At 37.5% G+C, this 21690-nt stretch overlaps 1 protein-coding gene across 2 annotated transcripts; it reads right to left on the bottom strand.

Annotated features, from left to right (window-relative positions):
- Window positions 1–469: 469 nt before the first annotated feature.
- On the bottom strand, window positions 470–20277 carry TYRP1 (tyrosinase related protein 1). 2 transcript variants are annotated; one of them, XM_036262035.1, is made up of 8 exons: window positions 20205–20277; window positions 19311–19765; window positions 17910–18232; window positions 14558–14762; window positions 10290–10457; window positions 7553–7732; window positions 2057–2203; window positions 470–913 (listed from the first exon to the last, which is right to left on the bottom strand). In XM_036262035.1, exons 2-8 carry the CDS (start codon window positions 19693–19695, stop codon window positions 708–710), a joined length of 1614 nt encoding a protein of 537 aa, XP_036117928.1. In that variant the 5' UTR covers window positions 19696–19765; window positions 20205–20277; the 3' UTR covers window positions 470–707. The 2 variants fall into 2 exon arrangements, with proteins under 2 accessions (XP_036117928.1, XP_036117927.1); XM_036262034.1 differs by lacking the exon at window positions 20205–20277 and adding an exon at window positions 19944–19968.
- Window positions 20278–21690: the final 1413 nt, after the last annotated feature.

The raw sequence follows: 21690 nt of genomic DNA, 5'->3' as shown, positions 1-21690 counted from the left end.
TGACAAAGATTGTGATTTTGTTGTGGTCTTGAACCTTAGACTAAATTACATATGCTGGTGCCCAAAGGGGAAGACCATTCTGAAGAAGTTAATTGAGATCCCATTTATAATTCCATGTAAATTATTTTAACTAATAAATGTGGCTTCCTTTATGTCTGTTCGTCAATGTCAATGAATGGAAATGCACTTACATTTTAACACTGTAGAAAAGAAACGCCTACTCATGTATTTTAATCAGGGATTTTCTATCAATCATTTTTCTTTACCTATAAGCACAGCAATAATAGCTTCTTTACATTGTCATATAGTTGACCTTTAAAACATGCCCAAAATCTTGATACTCTCTGCTTAAATATCATGGAGTTGGTACAAACTACCATTTTCTTTTCTTTTTCTTTCTTTTTTTTTTGGTACGTGCCCTTAGTGGAAACCGAACCCAGAACTCTCTGGTCCACAGGCCGATGCTCCAACCGCTGAGCCAAACCGGCCAGGGCCAAACTACCATTTTAAATGAAGCTGGAAAATAGAGCCTGAAAAAGTTGTGACTCTCCCCAGCTCCGGAAAGTCACACCTGGAGCTTTGATTCCATGTGCATGCATAAGGAAGAAAGTAACAGAGTAAAAGAAAGTACAGTTAGTAACTCAATCTACCATTTTTCAACCAGGGGTTTTGTAATACTAATGTATCAGAGAATAGGTCTTCTATAGTTAGACCACAGATTGATTAGGATTTGAGAGTTTTTCATATTCTTCAGCATAGTGTCGATACTGGTCAGTGAGGAGTGGCTGATTGTCTTCATCCATGTTGCTTCTGGCACGAATCAGACAAGAAGCGCCCACAAAAATGACTGCAACCAGTAATAAAGCAGCAACCACTGCTATGGTAATGATCTCAGAAATACTAAAATTCCGACCTGTTTGAAAAATAAAATGGAAGCAAAAAATAAATCTTATAATAGTTGCCATCAAAAATTGGATACTTCCCTGGCCAGTTTGGTTCAGTGGTTAGAGCGTCGGCCTGTGACCAATGAGTCCTGGGTTTGATTGCTGCCAAGGGCATGTACCTTGGTTGCAGTTAGTCCCCAGCCCCAGTTGGGGTCGTGCGGGTGGCAACCAATCGATGTGTCTCTCTCACATCGATGTCTCCCCCTACCTTCTGTCTGAAGATAAATATAAAAATATCCTTGGGTGAGGATTAAAAAAAAATAATAATACATAAATAAATAAATAGAGAAAAAATAAACTTAAAAAAAATTGGGTACTAATTTTAGGCACTTAACAGAAATCCTCATACTTAATTTTTATTGGCCACATTGCCTATGATAGCACTTGTCATCTTTAAGACACTTCCTAATTTATCATAATGGGTAGACTCTATTGGGATAGTTGTTACTGTTTTCATTCTAAACGTGAGGAAAGGACAGCTCAGAGGCTAAGTCATTTGCCCAAGGTCATTTGGTAGAAAGTAGTAGAGTTGGTTTTGGAGCCCAGGACTTTCAGAATACAAATCTTGTGTGCTTCCACTATACCCTGTGGCCTTTCTTGAAAAAAAAAAAAAGTAAAATTAAACAAGAAAGTTTTGAATTTCAAAATCTCAGAAAAAAACAGCTCAGAGTAGCTCACGCTATTTTTCCTTGTAGCTATTTTTTATTTGCCTATCTTTTTTTTTTTTTTTTTTTAGGATAGATAGAGGCACATTATATTGTAGAAAAATGAGAGGCCTATGCTTAAAACTCATTTTCTCTGCTTACTAAAAATGTGATCTTTGACAGTTATCCTAGATGAGCCTGTCTTCTTTATTTGTAAAACCAGGATTCTAATTCTTATCACAGAGGGATGTAAGGATGAGATGAAATAGTGTGCTATGACCTCAATACCAGGTCACAGTGGGCTGGCAACAAATGCTAAATTCATTCTCCTTATCCCAAATAAAAATCTGAATGGAAGTTTCTAGGTGCAAGCAGAAAATGTAAGCCTCAGAAATACTGTGATTACTTTAAAGGTAACAAATTTGCTTTTGGAAAACTTCACAGTAAAAATACATTTTCAATACTCACTTGGCCATTGAACTTCATAAGTGTATCCCAGGTTATCGGGAGCAGTAACAAACATTTCTGTGTTGGTAACTGGAGGCCAGAATGGCACCATGTTATATTGTCTGTTATGTCCAATAGGGGCATTTTCCAAGGGAAATGTGGATATATCTGAAATATGCCAAAAACACCTCGTTAATATTAATGTATTGTTATGTTCTGAAGTTGTCCTGAAACGTTCAAGGATAACATTAAAAACATTCTTTCATTTTTTTACACTGAATAAAGACATAACAAGTTTTACTACAGCAGAACAGGGAATTACATAAAACATTTCAAATGCTTTGAGTACAGCATGAACATATTATCCAACAGAAAAACAAGTTCAAAGGCAGGAATGTTTTCGTATTTTATCATCTGCGATGATCATTGATTGTTTCACTTTTAAGTCACAGAAACAAATTTGAATAAAATCCATTAACCTTATTTTTCAAAGGTAAAGAAAAATAGGCCTACAGTTTGCTGTGGCATCAGCTGTCATTTAGATTTGAGAGAGTTTCCTCCTTGACTGTGAATGTGTCTCTTTAGCATTTTTCATTTTTTCTATTTACTTTTTGGAGAAATACATATTAACTTGTTCCTCAGGTTTTACTTTGTTTGCAAAACAACCCTTACAATTTTGAGTCAAGGTCCTGGAATACTGCCCCTCCCACTGCAACCTCTCCTCTCTCCAGGGTGGTCTCCCCCATCGGTGGTCTGTCTTCCATGGTTCTAGTTACCCGCAGTCAGCCATGGTCCGAAAACATTAAATGGAGAACTCCAGAAATAGAAAATGTGTATGTTTTAAATTGTACCTAGTTCCCAGTGGTGCGTCCTGCCCACGGAGTGGAGCACCCTTCGTCCCGCGTATCCACTCTGCGTACACCAGTCACTTAGTAGCCCCTCAGTCTTCGGATCGGCGTGTATACCGCAGTGTTGTGCTAGGGTGACCCTTCTTTTACTTAGTGATTGCCCAAGCCATCCATAGAACTTCCGTTAAAGTATATTGTTATAACTGTTCTATATTATTAGTTATTATTGTGAATGCATTACTGTGTGTAATTTATAAATTAAACTTTTCCATAGACATGTACCTCTAGGAAAAAACACAGTGCCTGCAGTTCCAGGGTTAAGACTATCCATGGTTTCAGGCATCCACTGGGGGACTTGGAACATATCCCTGGTGGATAAGGGGGCCTATTCTATTTAAATACAAATATCGCAGGTATTTGTATCATTAATGAGTTTTTGTTGTCAGGGATAAAAGTACTGAAATGTCCTTTGTGGCAAAAAGTGTTCTTTTGTTGTTTTGTTGTTGTTGTTTAATTGTATGCTGGTATAATTAAATATTAAACAGAATGTTACAAAACCAGAGTGGGAAGTGGGCTTGGGCACTGCATTAGTGGAAATCTATTTAGAAGAGTTGAAAACACTAGTGAAGTATTAGATTTTGTTTGTAAGAAGTACATTAGGTGGACAGGAAGCGCGTTCCCATGGAGCACAGAAGAGTCTTTTAGAATCTAGTTTGAAGAACAGCTGATTATAGAAGTGGCAGGTGGGTTCATATTTTTATCACTTTAAATTTGCTAGATTAATAATGCGAAATAAGTATTTATCTGTTAATATCTGTTGAGCTCCTGGTCCAGGCATGGAGCTATAGCACTGAACAAAACAGACAAAATTTCTGTCCTTAAGAGACTCACATTTTGGTGTATTACTGTTAATTATTTATTAAAGTTAGATATTAAAGTTAATAACAGTTTTTACACTTCCCATTTCACCTTTACTGAATCCTGAGTTGATCAGCCTCAACTCAGTTCAGCTTCAGCTGTGTGATGCAGTTTACATTCATTAAAATGAATGGAGGAGACTGGCTGGTGTGGTTCAGTGGGCTGAGCATCAGCCCCGGGACTGAGAGGTCCCAGTTCTATTTCTGGTCAGGGCACATGCTGGGGTTGCCCACTCGGTCCCCAGTAGGGGGCGTGCAGGAGGCAGCCAATCAATGTTTCTCTCTCACATCGATGTTTCTATCTCTCTCTCCCTTCCTCTCTCTCGAAAAAAATCAATAAAAACATATTTAAAAAAAAATGAATGGAAGAATAATAGTAAAAATAACAATAGCAATTGGATTATAATGTAACCTCTCTGTGGAAGACCCTTTGATAGCCCCCCATCTCTCTTAGTGTTAAATGCAATGTGTTGCCCTCTGACCTGTTATCTCCCTCTATTCTCTTCCTACTTGTCACTCTGCTTCAGCCACAGTGGGCTCCTTTTTCCTTTGGGTTGGGAGGGCTTTTCTTCCTATGATCACATAGTATTCCCTATCTCCTTCTCTGATTTTATTTGTCTGCAAAGACTTGACATCACCTAACATACTGTTTATTTATTTATTTATTTTTTTCTAAATATGTTTTTATTGATATAAAACTGCCTTCTGCACGCCCACTACTGCGGACTGAATCTGCAACCTGAGCGTGTGCCACCACTGGGAATTAAACCAGCAACCCCTTGGTGCATGGGATGATGCTCAGCCAACTGAGCCACACCAGCCAGGGCTATTTACAATGTTTATTGTCATTTCTACCAACAGATAGGAAAGTTCCAGGACAAAATATTTTTGTATGCTACTGTATTTCCAATATCTAGAATACTGACTAGTAAATCATATTTTTTACAGATTTATTGAGTGTAATTATCAAATAAAATTCTATATATTTAAGGTGCATATCATGATGTTTTACAACCAGCATATGAAAATGTGCTCAATACCACTAATTATTAGAAAATGCAGATCAGAACCACAGTAAGGTATCACCTCAAAAATGTTAGGGAAGCTATTGTCAAAAAGACAAGAGATAATTGTTGGTGAGGGTATTAAGAAAAGGGAAGCTTGTATATGTAAATTTGATGGTAATTTAAACTGGTACAGCCTTTATGGAAAACAGTATAAAGGTTCCTAGAAAAAATTAAAAATAGAACTACCATATGACCCTGCAATTCCATTTCTAGATGTCTATTCAAAGGCAATGAAATTAGTATCTCCAAGAGACACTGCAGCCCCATGTTCTTTGGCGCATTAATTACAATAGCCAAGATATGGAATAAAATAATATTTGTTCAAGAATTTGAGTGTGTGTGTGATTACTTCATTTCTCTTCAGCCTTAAATCAGTAGTGATTGGTCTGGGAAATGAACAGATTTCTTCTGAAAAATGTATTGAACTTCCAGGCTACTATATTTAACACTTAATTCATAGGATTATCAGTTGAACAGAAATGGAATTGAATTAAATGTGTACATGGACACACAATTTAGTGATTATAGATTAATATTATATTAAATAGAATTTGGATACTTTACATTGCCCTGTCTGTTATGTCTAATGAGAGAATTGTGCAACATACATTACAGTGTGAATCATCTGTAAAATGTAATTCTTATTCCATTCTGAGCCTGATAATTCTATAATGCTATGATTTTTGAAGCATATTCTAATCTGTAAAAACCTTTGGATACATTTTGAAAAATAATTCAATTCTTTACTTGTAGATTTATTTTCAAAGACGACTTCTGCTATATGGACATTAAAAAAAATCCCTCCAATCCTTTTTCTTTTCTTCCTAACATAGCTGTTCTATGACTTTCTGCTTTGTTTTCTTCTTCTTTTTTTTTTTTTAGTTTAGCTTCAATGCAGTTTGTGTTTAGATTGCCTTGCCTCTAAATTTATGTCCATATTTTATTAGAAATGTGCTGCAAGTCAGTTTCCTATTTTTAATTTATGATTCTTCTCCCTTCACAAATATCAGGTAGCCAGGAGACCCTATACTACGTGTTGTACAAACAGGAATAACACAAGTAAAATAACAAAGAAACAGAGGGTTTTTTTTTTTTTTTTGGTTCAGCAATGACCCTTAGAATAAGATTTTTATAACTTTTAACAGACTTATTTGAATGTGACATAATTATGTTTTTCAGTCAAGATATACGAGGCAAGGAACACATGTTTTCATAGTTGAAAGAAAGCTCTACTTAAGAGACTTGCCAACTTGCCAGTTCACCCACGATGATCCACTTCTTCTATAAAACTAGCATCCTGGCATTGTGTATGGCTGAATAGCTGCAGCTTGTACACTGCTGTTTAGGTCCCCAAGTGTATGTTTAACCAATTCTGTTTTGTTCATTCCTAAATGCATTCCAGTTTACTTTTTATTGCAATAAATGTAATCTAATGAAATACATGTAAAAGTGATAATTATGAATGAAAAAGACAGGGATGTTGGTTTTACAATTAATATATACTTTTGAAAGATTTGTTACAGATGAATGGCTGAAATATTGCTATAGAATTAGGAGTGGGCAATATAATTATAAAGGGTTAGGAGAGCATTGTGAAAATCTATAATAATACTACACTGAGACTACATCTGAAAGGTTGTTAATTTCATGTTTGCTCTAAGAAAACAAACACTATAAATTATAGATACTGCATTATAGTTGTATGTATATATGTAAATACACATGAAAATGAAGTAGGACTCCAGTGAATTCATAGCTGATTGACAAGTGAACAAATATGTATATGTAAATTATTGCTTGTTAAATGATTTTCTGATTGAACAAACTATTTTGATCAACTCATCAGTTAATGGTTTTAATCAGATTGAATTAAGGGCTTCTATTGTATACACACACACACACACTGGAAAAATAACAGAATGGCTGGATTGTATGGGTAAATGAATAGGTAGTGAATCTCAAATATGTTTAAATGCATGATAAATAAAGGAACAGAAGCCAAACTTTAGAACGCCTTCAAAATATAAAAATTTATGATGTTTTAACCAGAGGAACAACATTCTTTGTTTGAAAACTAATGTGAAAAAGTTAAAAAAGAAAAAAAAAGAAGTAATGCAAGCCTCTCAGCTGAGTAGAAGTTAAGAGAAAGTAGCCTTGTAAATACTATTTTAAAAAATACATTAAAATGAAGTTAGAAGAGATTTTCTATGGTGTGCTATAAAAACCAACATTAACTTTTCAGGTTGAGCAGTTTCCATTTGTGAGAATTCATAAAGTAATAAAATCAAAGCTGTGGATTATGATCTATGAGTATATTTTTGTCTTTTGGGGTGTTAAGGAAGAGCTCTGTAAGGATTTTCCATTTATATTAAAAAGCAATGAGAATGTTCATTGGAAGACATGAGAAGAAATATTTGGGAAACAGTAAAAATGAGAAGGGATTACCTGCTTAGACCTATTGAATGCTAAATATTATCATCTTACAATAACCATTCTGAGACGTCTTGTCTACATTTTCAAAGCAGTTTGGAGTATTTGGAAATGTCTAGATACTATAGCTATTTTATCCTTATTTCAAAATGTAGTTTACGTGTGTCAGGAGCTTAGCCTGAAGTGATAACTAGGTTATTTATCTGAACAATCTCTTTTCGCTGAGCCTGCACAAAGCATGTGAAAGTGTCTCACCAGCATTGTATCTCCTCAGCCATTCATCAAAGACGGCATCCGTGAACGTATGCAGGAGGACAAAAATAGGATCATTCGGAGATAAATGGGTTTGTCCCCCTGTTCCATTCAGGAATAGATGAGCCAAATTGTGAAGGCTTCGAACAGCAGGGTCATACCTTCCTGTGGGATCACTGTAACCTAGATATAAAAATTAGAATGAGAATATAAAATTAGAACGAGAATGGTAAAAACTGTTACAAATACTTTACTTTTCAAGCCAACAGTAGTGATGACAATGAGAAACTATTTTTCCTAAGCTTGTCAGGACAATTTTTACCTTGATATCATAGCATTGTTTCTCTGCACCTATGGTTAGTGACATTTATTTGCTATACCCAGAGCTAGGTTAGTTTTAAGCTAGCGGCATGGCATTCTAAATGTAGCCTCCCGATTAAAAATAAAGACCTGCAAAGGATACCAGTAAAACATATAGAATACTTTATTTCGACAAGGCAAACATTGTTCTGTATGACAGTGGAAATCTCCAGCTTCTACTCAAAACTGCTGACACGACGGAGACACGGCTCTGGTTGTCCGGGAACTTACGTGGCCAGATGTTACTTTAGTTTTCTCCGTTCTCCCTTCGAATGACTGTCAGCATATTTATTTTTGGAAAGTTATTTTTGTTGAGAAGTTATAATTTCTCAGAGCTTTCTTAACATCTCTGTACTAGTTTTAAACCTCTGGAAAGCCTGCTGTCAAAACATTTATAGAACATTTGGTATTCTCTATTCTATATACATATTTCCATATTATCTATTTCACATTTATGTCTCCATATTATATATAATATACATGTATATTATATAACTCATATATTTATATATCTCTCCCTATATATTCCCATAATATGCATGTGTATGTGTGTGTATGCATATATATATAAATAATTCATATTTATACATCTGCATATATATATATATATACACCCATATATAGATACACACAATTTTGAATAATTACAAAGCCAGTGTTTATTAAAATACATTTCCTTTTTGAAATGTCACAGAAACTACAGATACCCTCGACACATTTTATTATACTGGAGAGAAGATGAGAATAGAGCACAAATGAAAACAGAGTGTCAGTGAGGTGGGATGGAGTTATATGTGTGTCTGGCTTGAAGGACCAGAGGTGAGAGATCAGGGAAAGGTTATATATTATCAAAACTTATAATTTAAAGTACATTAACTTAACTGTATAATTATACTCATTTATCTATTCATTTTCATACATCGGTCCATTTTTTTTTTTTTTTTTTATTAAGAAAAGTTTAAAAATTGCCTAGAATGTACATGGCATGTGGCTAGGCACTGGTCTTTTTTATACATTCTGTCAAGAAATCAGTATATTTTGTCTTTAATCAGGCATCAGTAAGACATAAATTTTTAGAAATCAGTACTTCAAACCTCAGTTTATATATATAAATTTAGTAAAAATATAGTGATTATTTACTGAATTATCTCCAAATAAGTGATTCATATATAATTTTGATAATAAAAGGGAAGAGAATTGAAAATAATTAACATTGTCATACATTAAATGTCTTAAATCATGGGGACAGAGAGATCCATTCACATTTGTGTGTGGGGGGTCTCACATGTACAAGGCTATGTTTATTATTTGACAGTAACAAGTTTATAATAAAGTTATAAGTTTTTCTATTCTTTTAAAACCTTAAAGGGTTGGACAAAAGTCGGTTTATGGTTTTTCCCATCAAAAATGATACAATGAATACCTAATAGTACAAGAATAAACTCTGTTTCATGTGCTCAGAACTGTAACCCTGCTTTTGCTCCACTCCGGGTGTTGAAGCATGGTTTAGAGGTTTCAAAACGTATTGCATAAAGACACTAAACTTGGAAAATTTGGATTTGAATCTGTGCTGTGTTACTAACTAAATATCTTGGGAAATTAATTTTACTTATTTGGACCTCAGTTTCCTCAGCTTTAAAGTATTTGCATTAAATAAGGAAAACAAAACTAAATATCACTAATACTAGATTCAAGTTTTATAGATCTTTAAAAAAGTTGTAGGATAATACAGACCTAAGTAAACATATGTCCAAAGTAGGCTTTATTGAATGCCAATGAATTGTTCAGATTTTTAAAAAATTTTATAAGCTCTGAAAGTGTTCAATATTATTTGCCTACACTAGAATTTGATATATTTATTCATATTGGCCAGACACCTAACCAGAAATTTGAGTTGAAATACTTGTTAAGTATTTAAGAGATTGGAGAATAATTTACAAGAGCTTCTCTTTCGATTAAGGGAGTTTGGTGGGCCCTGGCTGGGTGGCTCAGTTGGTTGGAGCGTTGACTCATACACCAGAAGGCTGTGGGCTCGATTGGTCAGGACACATTCCTGGGTTGCGGGTCACCAGTCGGGGTACTTATGTGAGGTAGTGATTGATGTTTCTCTTTCCCCCTCTCCTTTTCTTTCTTTTTTAAATCCATAAAAAGACTTCCTTGGGAGAGAATTTTAAAAAAGGGCGTTTCATGGTCTGTCATTTTTCTCTGAGAAAGTGATTTTCTGAGCAGAGACGTGTGACTATGTTATGAGAGGCAGCGCTATTCAGATAAACTCATTGGATCAGTATGGCATCTAAAAATTTTACAAAGAGATCTGAATTTGAGTTCTTCAGTTCATTGAGATAACTGTCAATTCAAAGCATCAATTTTGTCCACTTGCCTTCTACTGTGTTTCGGAAACTGTTTGTAGAATTGGAATAAAAAGGAGGGGTGTCAAATAAACCAACTTCCAAGCACTGAGCGATGTCCTGTGGCTTAGGAAGACGCTGCACCATTGGTCTCGCCACATTTCCAGCGGGATTCCTCCGAATCGGCCCACCCTCGGTGCCTGGGGAGAGAGGGGGTACACACATTTACAGAATGTTTGAGATCTTGTCATTGCTCTCTAAAATGTTACATATAGCAAGGACGTTGAATGACAGGTTCTTCTTGGTAGAAGAGAACATTTTAAAAATGTTTTGTAGTGGCATTACAGTGAGAAAATCTAAGGCAGTATGTCAACGTCTCTGAGAAGGGTAGAAGAGGGACATTTAACATCATCTGAACGAAGTGATCACGGTAACAGAGGTCCCGATATTTGTTAAATCAACACATGCTTCTTTCACGAGAACATATTAAAATGAACATTCTAGCCCTGGCCAGTTTGGCTCAGCGGTTGGAGCGTCGGCCTGCGTTTCAGAGAGACCGGGTTCGGTTCCTGCTAAGGGCACGTACCTCAGTTTCAGTTTGTCCCCGGCCCTGGTTGGGTTGTGCGGGTGGCAGCCACTCAATGTGTCCCTTTCATGTTGATGTTTCTCTCTCTCTTTCTCTTCCTCTCTCTCCCTCCCACTCTATCTGAACAAAAAATGGAAAAATGTCCTCAGGTGAGGATGAAAAAAAAAAGAACATTCTATGGAAAATTGAATTTTGCCAAAATAATCTTATAAACCTAAATTCTGTACTGAAATTTATATTTCATATATGTGGAGTTTTGTACTTGAATGCCGTCTGTTTCAAGCCTTCAGAGAAACAGAGAAAAAACAATCTTCAATTTTAATCAACACATTTTTAAGCAAGTGATGTCAGAAATAATTGAAGTTTTTAAAGGGCAGAGAGACTAACAGGTAAACAAAGAGCTGTGATACTAGGGATAATATGACAGGTGTCTCTTAAAGGGGAGAGGGAGATATCTTTCCCAGTTGGATATATCCAGAACGTGCCCTGAAGGACTGAGGAGAATTTCCATGTGTGAAATAGGAGCTATTGTAGGCAGAAGTAATAACAAGAGATGCCAGGCTTTCTTCTATGTATAATGAATGTAACCCCACCCGAGAAAGAACTGTATCTGTTCTTGCTCACCAGAATATCCCACAGTTTTGGTGCAATGCCTGACATATAATAGTTGCCAAAGAGTTGTTTCGTACATGTTGCTGTATGGGATAGATCATGTTGGTTGTAAAAATAGGTCTGTTAGGGAGAGAGCTTACCTGGGCTAGGTGGCAATGTCAGAGAGCACTGGAGAGGAAGCAAGGCCAGTACCATAGTGTAAAGAAATAAAAAAGCAAGATGAGAAAGTTATATTGAAGTCAGCAAGTGGAAGAAGCCTTAGGAAGGTGGGAGGAGAGGAGTTTGATCAGGAGCCTTTTGCATTAGTCTGTCTCAGTGGTCTCCTGAGAGGAGTGTTCGTGCCTTAGAGGGGACACGAAGAGTAATTCCCCGGGTGGGAGAGACAACATACAACGTCCATCATTTTCATTTTACCACATTCATAAGAATCAAGTGTATGCTTTATAATGAACATAATGGTTAACAGCTGATAAATTAGCCTAACCAACTTTATAAAATATATATAAAAAAAAATGTGCTATCCTGAGGCTGGAAAGGGCATGTCATGTTTTTAGGTATACGTTATCATTTGAACTTCCAGTCTGTATTAAACGATCAATTCAAGCTAATAGGTTGGAGTCTCCTGTTCAGGGAGCTATCAGTACATCCTAAGAAAAAAGTATTGACTACGTGGGTTTCAAAAATACTATTTCCGAATTTGCACTTATAGAGTTTAATGGTGCACAATTTTGATAGCAAAGAAACTAGTTAAACCAATTTAATTTTAACCTAGTGATTTTACAATTTGTTTGTCCATGGACAGCTGCCACTGCACCTATTTTTTATTTTTAAATGAAAAAAAATTAATTGTAGTTAACAATCAATATAATATTACTTTCAGGGGTGCAGCATAGTGGTTAGACATCGATATACCTATGAGGTGATCATCCCGCTAAGTCACATACCCACCTGGCCCCATACATAGTTATTACAATATTATTGACTATATGTCCTATGCTGTACTTTACATCCCCTTTCCATTGCAACTGTTAACATCCTATGGATTGGAGTCGTATAGGATTTCCATGCAGGAATGAATGAAAAGTTCTGAGTTCTGAAGGAGAAAGTAGATTTGAGAAGTTTTGTGAAGAAAGAGCGATGTGTTTCATCCGATAAATCAAAGACTAGACTTTAGTGGCTGGAAGAACGTTGGGGGTCAGTAATTGACTCTTTTTATTGTCATAGCAAGTTTGGGGCATTTATGGAATATTGGAAAGATGCTGTGCAATAAGCAGACGAAACCATAGGGATGGAAGGTCAAAACAATTCTGTGTGAAGGTGTGCATGTCTCGGTACCCTGTAAAAGATGATCAGCGAAACCACAGGAGTGGGAATTTCATTCAGATAAAAAGTACAAGGAGAAAAGAATTGCTATGAGGATTGAATAAGATTTCTTACTAAAGCATTTAACACCATGTCAGACACAATGTGTTCAATAAAATATTAGTTTCCTTTTTTTTCTTTCACTGGCATAATAAATAAAATGTTTCGTATTTATATCTTGAACTAGGCAATGGGTAATCTTAAAATTTGTTCCATCTAAAATATATTCAGTTTTTCCTGAAACCATGTGTCAGAGTTATATGTTATATTTAATGACAAGAAAAACTGTGATTAAAAAAAAAATCTATGCCATAGTTTGATTTACCCATTTTAATTGTGCTGTATTTTGTTACTCAGTCAACAGGGTGATCAAAAAATGTCTGAAAACTTCCAGGCCAAAATATAGCAGATGAATGTTTTACTATCTAAAGAGATCTTGATCCTCCATTTCATTGTCCTGCCACAATCATGACAACTGATAAAGCATGCCAAAAAATAAACATTTATTCTAACTGCTGTTTCTATGGAAGAAAAGTTCATACATGTCACTTCTCTTCTTCCTAAACACAGCTAAATAATCTTCTAATGGTGGAAATCAACCTAATTCATTTGTTCCATTTAGACTAGTCTCTCTCTCTTTTTTTTTTTTATCCTCACCCGAGGACATTTTTCCATTTTTTGTTCAGATAGAATGGGAGGGAGAGAGAGGAAGAGAGAGAGAGAGAAACATTGATGTGAAGGGACACATCGAGTGGCTGCCACCTGCATGACCAACCAGGGCCGGGGACAAACTGCAACCGAGGTACGTGCCCTTAGTGGGAACCGAACCCGGGTCTCTCTGTACCGCAGGCCGACGCTCCAACCACTGAGCCAAACCGTCCAGGGCTAGACTAGTCTCTCTTTAAGTTTAGAAAATAAATTAATAATTGAAGCTTTAAAAAACATATGCAAAATAAATGTTGTGAATATGATCCTAGAATAAATCCCCATCATTCTCGTTTTTATATGGAAGAACAATAGTTCCAAATAGCCAGACATGCCTAAAGAGGGGATGGGATAGGGAGACTCCAATAATTAAGACCTTGTGTTGGTAGCACAGGGATAGTTAATAATATGGTCCAAGGAAGAGAACAGAAGGTTCAAGAGGAGATCCACATTGAACAGAAATGACCTATGGTAGTGGGGGTGTTTGATCCCCGGGAAAAGGATGTTAAGCATTCTCTGTTTCATCTTTTGATTTTTAACCCTCTGACTAGATAAACATCATAATAACATAATTATGATGAATATATGTATTATTATTACATATATGAATATATGAATATATGTATTACATTGTAACTCCTTGGGCCCTTCCAAGTCTTTTTGCCTATTCCAGATTTCCTAGGGAAACGTTTTCTGTGAAATTCCAACACAAGACACATGATCTCTAAGCAGTGCTGAGTGTACTAAGAGGATTAATTTATACAGTTAGACCTCTTTGAAATAAGAAGGTGAGCAGTCTACTTGCCAAATTGCTCAGGAATAGTGATGTAACAGTGTGCAGGCGCTTTGCTTCCTCCGGCAAGCCTTGGAGGTTGCCTTGAATAGCTTAGTTTTTCCATGAATATCTGTATATTGATTCTCTGTAACCAAAGTAGATTTTACTCTGAAGTGCTTAGTAAAATGGAGGGCCTTCAGACAGCACATTTAATGTCTCTAATAGGGCATTCTGAATCCCAGAGGACATTTGGAACTTACTGTTACAAAGGGTTCCTAGGGTATCATAATCTTCCAAGGATTCACAGACCACGCGCCATTGAGAAAAGACAGAGTTCGGGCTTATGAGACTGGAATCAAAGTTGCTTCTCGATCCCATCAAGTCATCGGTGCAGATGTCACAGACGTTCTTCCCAGTTGCAAAATTCCAGTAAGGGAGGGAGAAGGAAGGATTCTGCAACATTTCCTAGATCACAGAAACTCTGTTAGCATTCTCTGCTTTTGTTTAAAATTCCCCCTCTTTGCTTGGTTTGCTCTGGGGCTGTCTATTCCTATTAGTTCTTTTCAGCTACTTAGGAACCAGTTAGTGTGTCAGTGGCATCTGAGGCGCTGGGGGACTTAACTATCTTATTAACAAAGCTTCTAATTTACTACGATGAGTCACTTCAGGCATTAGAGGGATTTAAACTCAACTCATTACACAGAAGCTCCTGCAAAGGATTTTTTTTTTCTTTTTAGAGGTCAAGGGAAAGGTCTTTCTTTCTTTTTTAGACAGGTAATTATATTTCTATTGATTATACCAAAAATTATCGAAAATAACGTCTGCTCCTTGACATTTCCACCTCCTTCCATTTTTCTATCTTAATTCCAGCATTGCTAACTCTTGGTCGGAAGCCAGATCCAGTCTTGAAATGTGTTATATGGAGCAGTACCTTTTGTTTTGTTTCTGTTTTTTAGTTTAACTTGAATGGCTCCAGGCATTTAGATTCTGGTTTGGCCACAGGTAATACAGACTTTTTCACGCTTCCCTTTTCTGCCTGGGCGCTAAAGATGTTTTACTTAGAGACTTCTGCTTCAGAGTCCAAACTGGGAAGACTCAGGCTTCTGCCTGAAACTCACACCTGCAGGAAATGCTGAAGGGAAGCAGAATATTCTCTGTGAATGCTCTTTAGAACAGAGACCCAGTTTCCAGTTAGAGCTGATCTCAGTAATTTTAGAAATGCTGGACTCAAGATCACACACGCATTTCTATTGCGTTCCTTGGAACATATATTTATTGTACTTGTTATTTCTCATTCCGTTTGGTCTTTGGGGAGTTATAGAGTGTGGGATTTAAATGTAGGGCTGCCATTGTTTTATTCCACCTTGCGTGCTTTTGGTTTGTTACTACTTTTTCACTTTAAACCCTCTCTAGGAAGTATTCCCTTGTCTTTGGGGTGTCAGAGAGAGCCAGGAGCTTTCCAAGGCATCTCCAGTTATTGGTCTCCACGGATTTAGAACCCATTGTTCTGGTTCAAAAATATTAGTGACAGCTTCCAGGAGATTATTAAGAGTCAGTTTGTGGTTCAGCAACTGACATTTGGAAGCTGGAGAATATTCATGTGGCATTTCAACGGAGCATTACATATAGACTGTAATTTGTTGGATCCCTTGTGCTGTTGGGTTTTAAAAATGTAAGTAGTCGTAAAGGTTAAAGTTTACACAGGCAAAATTGAGGCTTTCGGATACTTCCCATCTGCCCTTTCATTTTGGTGTGCTCGTGGGAAAATGACTTGAAGGCATGAAGATCTGGAGTCGATTACAAATGACATTTATCTACTCATAATCTACTAAATGTCTTCCTTGTAATCAGAGCTATAAGATATGAAGTGCAGAGTATCAGATGAATCAGATGAATTCATTTAATCACTCTCACACTGCATATGGGGAGACTTACTTTCATACACATATCTTGTTCTATATTTTAGTGCATCAATTCTCTCTCTTCTGACTATTTTATTGGAATAATGCTGGGCAAAAACATACTACACATCGATAAATGAACACCTTTTCTGCCTTCAGATATTTTTGAGTAAATTTTTAGATTTTAACTTGGGGGTAGGGATTCATTGCTGTTATTTCACATAGGATTTCCTACATCTAATTCATAAGATCTAATCATTTAAAATTTCATTTGAAAATGATAATACTTTTCTTAAGAAACAGCAGTTAGTAAAAGACACAATAATAAACAGATAATTGAATGTGTTCTGAGCTTATCTGCTTAAAAATAAGCAGGAAATAACCGTGTTTGGGTTAAGGCTCACTTTATGGCCAATGCCTCTTAAGCAAAAATGAGGCTGGGAAAAGATAAACCAAAAAACTTATATACATATTTGCATAACCAATGAACACAGACAATAGTTTAGGGAAAACAGGATAGGGGTGGGAGCCTGGAGAAGGGGGGTCAATGCCAGATAAAAGGGGGACATCTATAATACTTTCAACAATAAAGATAAAAAGTATTGTATTCTAACCATAACCAGAAATAAAAAGGTATCTAACTGATGGGGATATTTTTAATAGATTTCTTCTGTAAGCCTCAAAGTGGTAAAGGGCATGGAAAAAAATGGTGTTCAATGAAAATGTAACAATATAAATGGAAAGGGATTTTTTTACATCATTTAAACCCTATAGCACATTAGTATCGTCCACTGGTATGATGAGTTATATATTTGGGACTTGGAAGACTGACAAGTTCATGCACTTTTCACCCAAACCATTAAGGGGCATTGGTTTACATTGGAGAAGAAAGACGTATCAAAAGAGATTCTTTTGCCCAGGCAGTGTGGCTCAGTGGTTGAGCGTCTATCCGTGCACCAAGGGGTCACTGGTTCGATTCCCAGTCAGGGCACATGCCCAAGTTGTGGGCTGAATCCCCATTGGGGGTCCAATCGATGTTCTTTCTCATCAATGTCTCTCTCTCTCTCTCCCTCTCCCTTCCTCTCCCTCTAAAACCAATAAAGAAAAAAAAATTATTATTTTTTTTTATCCTCACCCGAGGACATTTTTCCATTTTTTGTACAGATAGAGTGGGAGGGAGAGAGAGAAAGGGAGAGAGAGAGAGAAACATCGACGTGAAGGGACACATCGAGTGGCTGCCACCCGCACAACCAACCAGGGCCGGGGACAAACTGCAACCGAAGTACGTGCCCTTAGCGGGAACCGAACCCAGGTCTCTCCGGACCACAGGCCGATGCTCTAACCGCTGAGCCAAACTGGCCAGGGCAGAAAAAAAATTATTAAAAAAAAAAAAGAGATTCTTTCATTGCAAACCATAAAGTCATTGTTTCCATCACAGAGCTGGAGAACATGTCCAGTGCTTTCATCTATACATAAAAACGCATCATTTGGCTTTCTCATCATCGAGATTACTTTCTTTTCACTTCACAAAAGATCAGGATTAATTAATAAATAAACAATTAGCACAGGGAAAAACTCAGACTGTCTAAGGCAGATTGATAACTTAAAATTGCTTTGTCATCACCTGCTTCGGAACACAGTGAATCAGACGACTTACTAACAAAGCACCTTAGGTGTAAAGGACCTGAAGATTAAGATGTTTTATGCATACCTGCATGTCTCTCTCCAACTGCAGCAGGTGGTACCTGTGCCACGTGAGAAAAGCTGGTCCTTCGTGGGAGAAATCCACTTCACCAAAGCTTTCCTGTCCCGCTCCAAGGAAAGTCTTTTTGACTGAATAGTAGTGTGTCCAAACAAAGTAGTTATAAATGGAAATGTTCTCAAATTGTGGTGTGTTGCCATCTGGCCCCAGTATTTCTTCTGTTCTCCTGGTGGCAATGACAAACTGAGGGTGAGTTGTACGCTTTGCCATGTCCAGGGCCTGGATGAAGTAGTTCTTTTCTTCTCTACTTAAGTCCAGAAGGTTTCTCCTGACTTGAGGGATACAAAATTCAACCATGAAAACCTCTGTCATGTGGGGATGGGTAGAGACTGAGCATAATAATCTTGTAACTCACCATTTTCCATTTATCCATAATGAGAATTTGTATGTATACTTACATAATTTTATACTTTTAGAAATACCCCTTACTCTATATCACTCCCTGTCCATGGATCCCTCCCTCCTTCCCTGTCCAACTTAAAATAAAATTTCCATTAGTTTTCTGTAATCTTTCTTGTGGACTTTATGATTGTGTTATATTTACTTCTGCTCCCTATTGGCATGTCTTTAAAAAACTTCAACATTTTAAATATCATACATCTTGCAAAAACAAGGTAGGTGGTGCAGCGTAGTGGTGAAGACCAGAGACTCATTCAGTGGCCACACACATTTCTCTAAGCCTCAGCTGTTCATCTGTAAACTGTATGTAAACATAATCTCTCTTTGCAGAGTTGTAAAGATTCAAGGGTCTACACATAAAAAGCAATTAGACCAGAGCCTGGCTCATACTAAAGACTCAATAAACATTCTGTTCAACCCTTGGTCTAGCACAGAGAAAACAACTGCGTTTTTCTGGCTGTTACTATTTAATGTTTTATGTATTGCTATTTCGGCTGCAGGCTGGGCTCATCATCTAAAATGGCTCAACTTGATCTTCACAGTGGAAAATTTCTTGGTGGGTCACCAAGGGGAGCAGAAGAGGCTCATGTGTTAGAGCTAGCTAGACAGGTCTCAGTGTGAATTCCAGGGTTTCAAAGTGCCAGCTCCCTGGAATTGTCCTTTCTGGACCACACCTATGACAATGAACATCATGACCTTGAGGGGTTGCTGAAAGGACAGTCATGAACATCTACCACAGTTCCTAGTACACAGTGGTCATTCAACAAATGTTTTGGAAGGAAATATTGGCTACAAGCTCATTAGTGTAAATTAAATAAATTTATTAACCTCTGTAAGCCTCTTTCCTGAACTCTGAAGAGAGGATTGAGCTATAGGATTTCCAGGTGTTCTTCCAGCTCAAAATGTTTGGGTCTCATGCAGGACAGTCTCTCCATTCATATCCCTGCTTACCTGTGAGAACCCTCTGGTCACAGGCAGTTCCTCTCCATCCAGGACGGCAAGTCCCACAGTTGTGCCCTGAGAAGTTGCCGTTGCAGCGACAAGTCCTGTTGAAGAACCGTGTGGGCCAGCTCTCCCGATCATCTTGGCCATCGTGCGGGTACCGGCGGCTGTGGGGTCGGGAGTCCGCGGTCACCGCCTCACACCTGCCCCTCCCCGAGGAGGAGCCACAGGGGTCAGTCCCAGGTCTGGACACGGGGGACAAGTCTGGGCAACACACACCACTTCTCAAAGCCTCCATGCTAGCACACTCTCTTGGGAACTGAGCCCAAGCCTGCTGAATAAAAAGCAGGGACAAGCAGATGTATCCTGGAGAGAGGAGTTTATGAACTTCCATTCTGCCTGAAGCAAGGCTCCGGTTCTGCAGCCCTTTGTATAGAGACGGAGGCACATAGGTGAATATCAAGCTGAAAAGGAGAAAGCAAGATGAAATTATGCATGGTTTTTTTTTTTTTTTTGTACTGTTATAAATGGCATGAGCCCTTTCCAACCCACCTTCAAAATGCTTTTCAAATTCGTAAAATGACAATTCAAATAATAAAAATAGCAATTCACCTTTAAAAATTTGACATGTATAATACCTACATAATTAAGTCTCCTGTCCTAGTCATTTAGTTTTCTTCACTTTTACTTTCTATTTATAAAAATACTAAAATACTTATCCTGGATGTCATTTATCAAAAGCACTCATTAGCAGGTCACCACCATTAATTACATTTAACCATGGGGTGGAAGAAGAATTGGGAGCAGATTTCCAGCGAGTTAATTTTCATTATTTAAAAACCCCCATCCTAATGGAGTTTTGGCTGGAATCCACCCACTTCCCATGGAGCATCTCTCCGGTACCTTAAACTCCTGCGGGTCTCTCTGCTGAACCTCTGTGGAGCTGAGTGTTTTATATTTGCTAGTCCCCTGATGTCAGAGCTGTTAATTGCATGTGGGTTTCTGCCTGATAACTAATCACAGATCAGCTCACCCAAACTGGGAGGGGCGGGTGCTCTTCTCCACCCTTTGCTAATCCTCTCTCACTTCAGTGAGTTTTTTTTGCCCTTTAAGTATTTGGTTAGCACATGACTCCCTCCCCAGTGATTTCCTTGTGATTTGTAGAAGGCCAGAGGCACTAATTTGGAACACAACAAATCAGAGAAGCTAGAGAGCTTCTGTTTCCACCGTAGAGCTTTTATTTTTGACATGTATAACTTTAGAGGATGAAAGCAGAATACTTACTCTTTCTTGGTGATGCAAGGTTAGGCTAGTGCTTGGACCCGATGGTCGTTTTTGACTGAGTTTGGCCTTGAAAACAGAGGCTGCCATTCTTACAATTTCTACAGAGAATAATTGCTGTGGAAAAGGCATCATGTACAATTATACCAAGTCACGTGACATTGGTTCTCCTGGGGCCTGCTGGTGTTGAAGCTGGGCACCCCTATTCCCTTGGCCTGCACTGCGGTGGTGCCCCTCTCTTGGGAACCCCGCAGGCTCCCTGCTGTTTGTGGTGTAGGAGATGACCACTAAACGGCTTCTTTCCCACTTTCTCTTCAAGCCATTTTAAGCCAATGACACTAATTTTAAATTATTTAAATGCCTTGATAATTTTTAATGGCCTTATACGATCATTAACCAGTATCTTAAGGTTCCATATTCACTCAGGGCAAAGTTAATTGTAAAAAGTAATGCATATAAAATGATATTTACATAGTCTTTTTGGTTGTTTTGATCTTTCTTTGAGTATGACTTCTTGCTGGATCAAAGTAGATTATCATTTTTCTCTCTTAATAAATTTAGTAGCAATGTACCGAGGTTGGTTTCTTAGGTTTGACAAAGGTGCTAAAGTCCTGTATGTTAACACTGGGGGCACTGGGTGAAGAGTGTATCTAAATTGTATTATCTGTGTAATTTTCTGTATGTCTACAATTGTTCCCAAATAAAATGCTGATAGTAGAAAGCTATTTTAAAAATTAGGTCATCTGTTCATATATATTTATGTGTGCAGATATAAATAAACTATAATGTGCCATATGATGTTGAAATCAGAACAGAAACAAAAATAAAAAGGGGGCTTTGCCCCTCTCTTTGTTGTGTAATTCCCACAGCTCCCTCAGGACACGCCGAGAGCAGGTGATGCGTGAGGGACTGATAGGGAGCATGCGTGGGATCGGTATCACATCACATCGTATTAATTAAGTGTAAGGATATATATATAAAATTATGCTCTGATGTTTTTATTCTGGACCTAATGGATTTGTGTGCCCTCTGGAAGAGTGTGGGAACACTCTCTTGGATGTCACTGCTAAGAGTGATTTTATTCAGTCACATGGAATTCGTCCATGAG

Source organism: Molossus molossus, unplaced genomic scaffold (assembly GCF_014108415.1).
Source record: "Molossus molossus isolate mMolMol1 unplaced genomic scaffold, mMolMol1.p scaffold_m16_p_14, whole genome shotgun sequence".
Taxonomy (NCBI): domain Eukaryota; kingdom Metazoa; phylum Chordata; class Mammalia; order Chiroptera; family Molossidae; genus Molossus; species Molossus molossus.
The sequence above is the reverse complement of the archived record's forward strand: the minus strand, read 5'-3'. Positions and strand labels throughout refer to the sequence as shown.

Bases quoted from the DNA above. Each gene is read 5' to 3' on its own strand.
- TYRP1 (XM_036262035.1), bottom strand. From the start codon at position 19,695: ATGGAAGTTCATAAACTCCTCTCTCCAGGATACATCTGCTTGTCCCTG. The intron at 10,458-14,557 runs GTAAGTTCCAAA...CTCTCTCCCCAG, and splicing joins CCTAGGAACCCTTTGTAACA to GCACCGAGGGTGGGCCGATT. The intron at 7,733-10,289 runs GCAAGTGGACAA...TTTTATATCTAG, and splicing joins TTTCCGAAACACAGTAGAAG to GTTACAGTGATCCCACAGGA.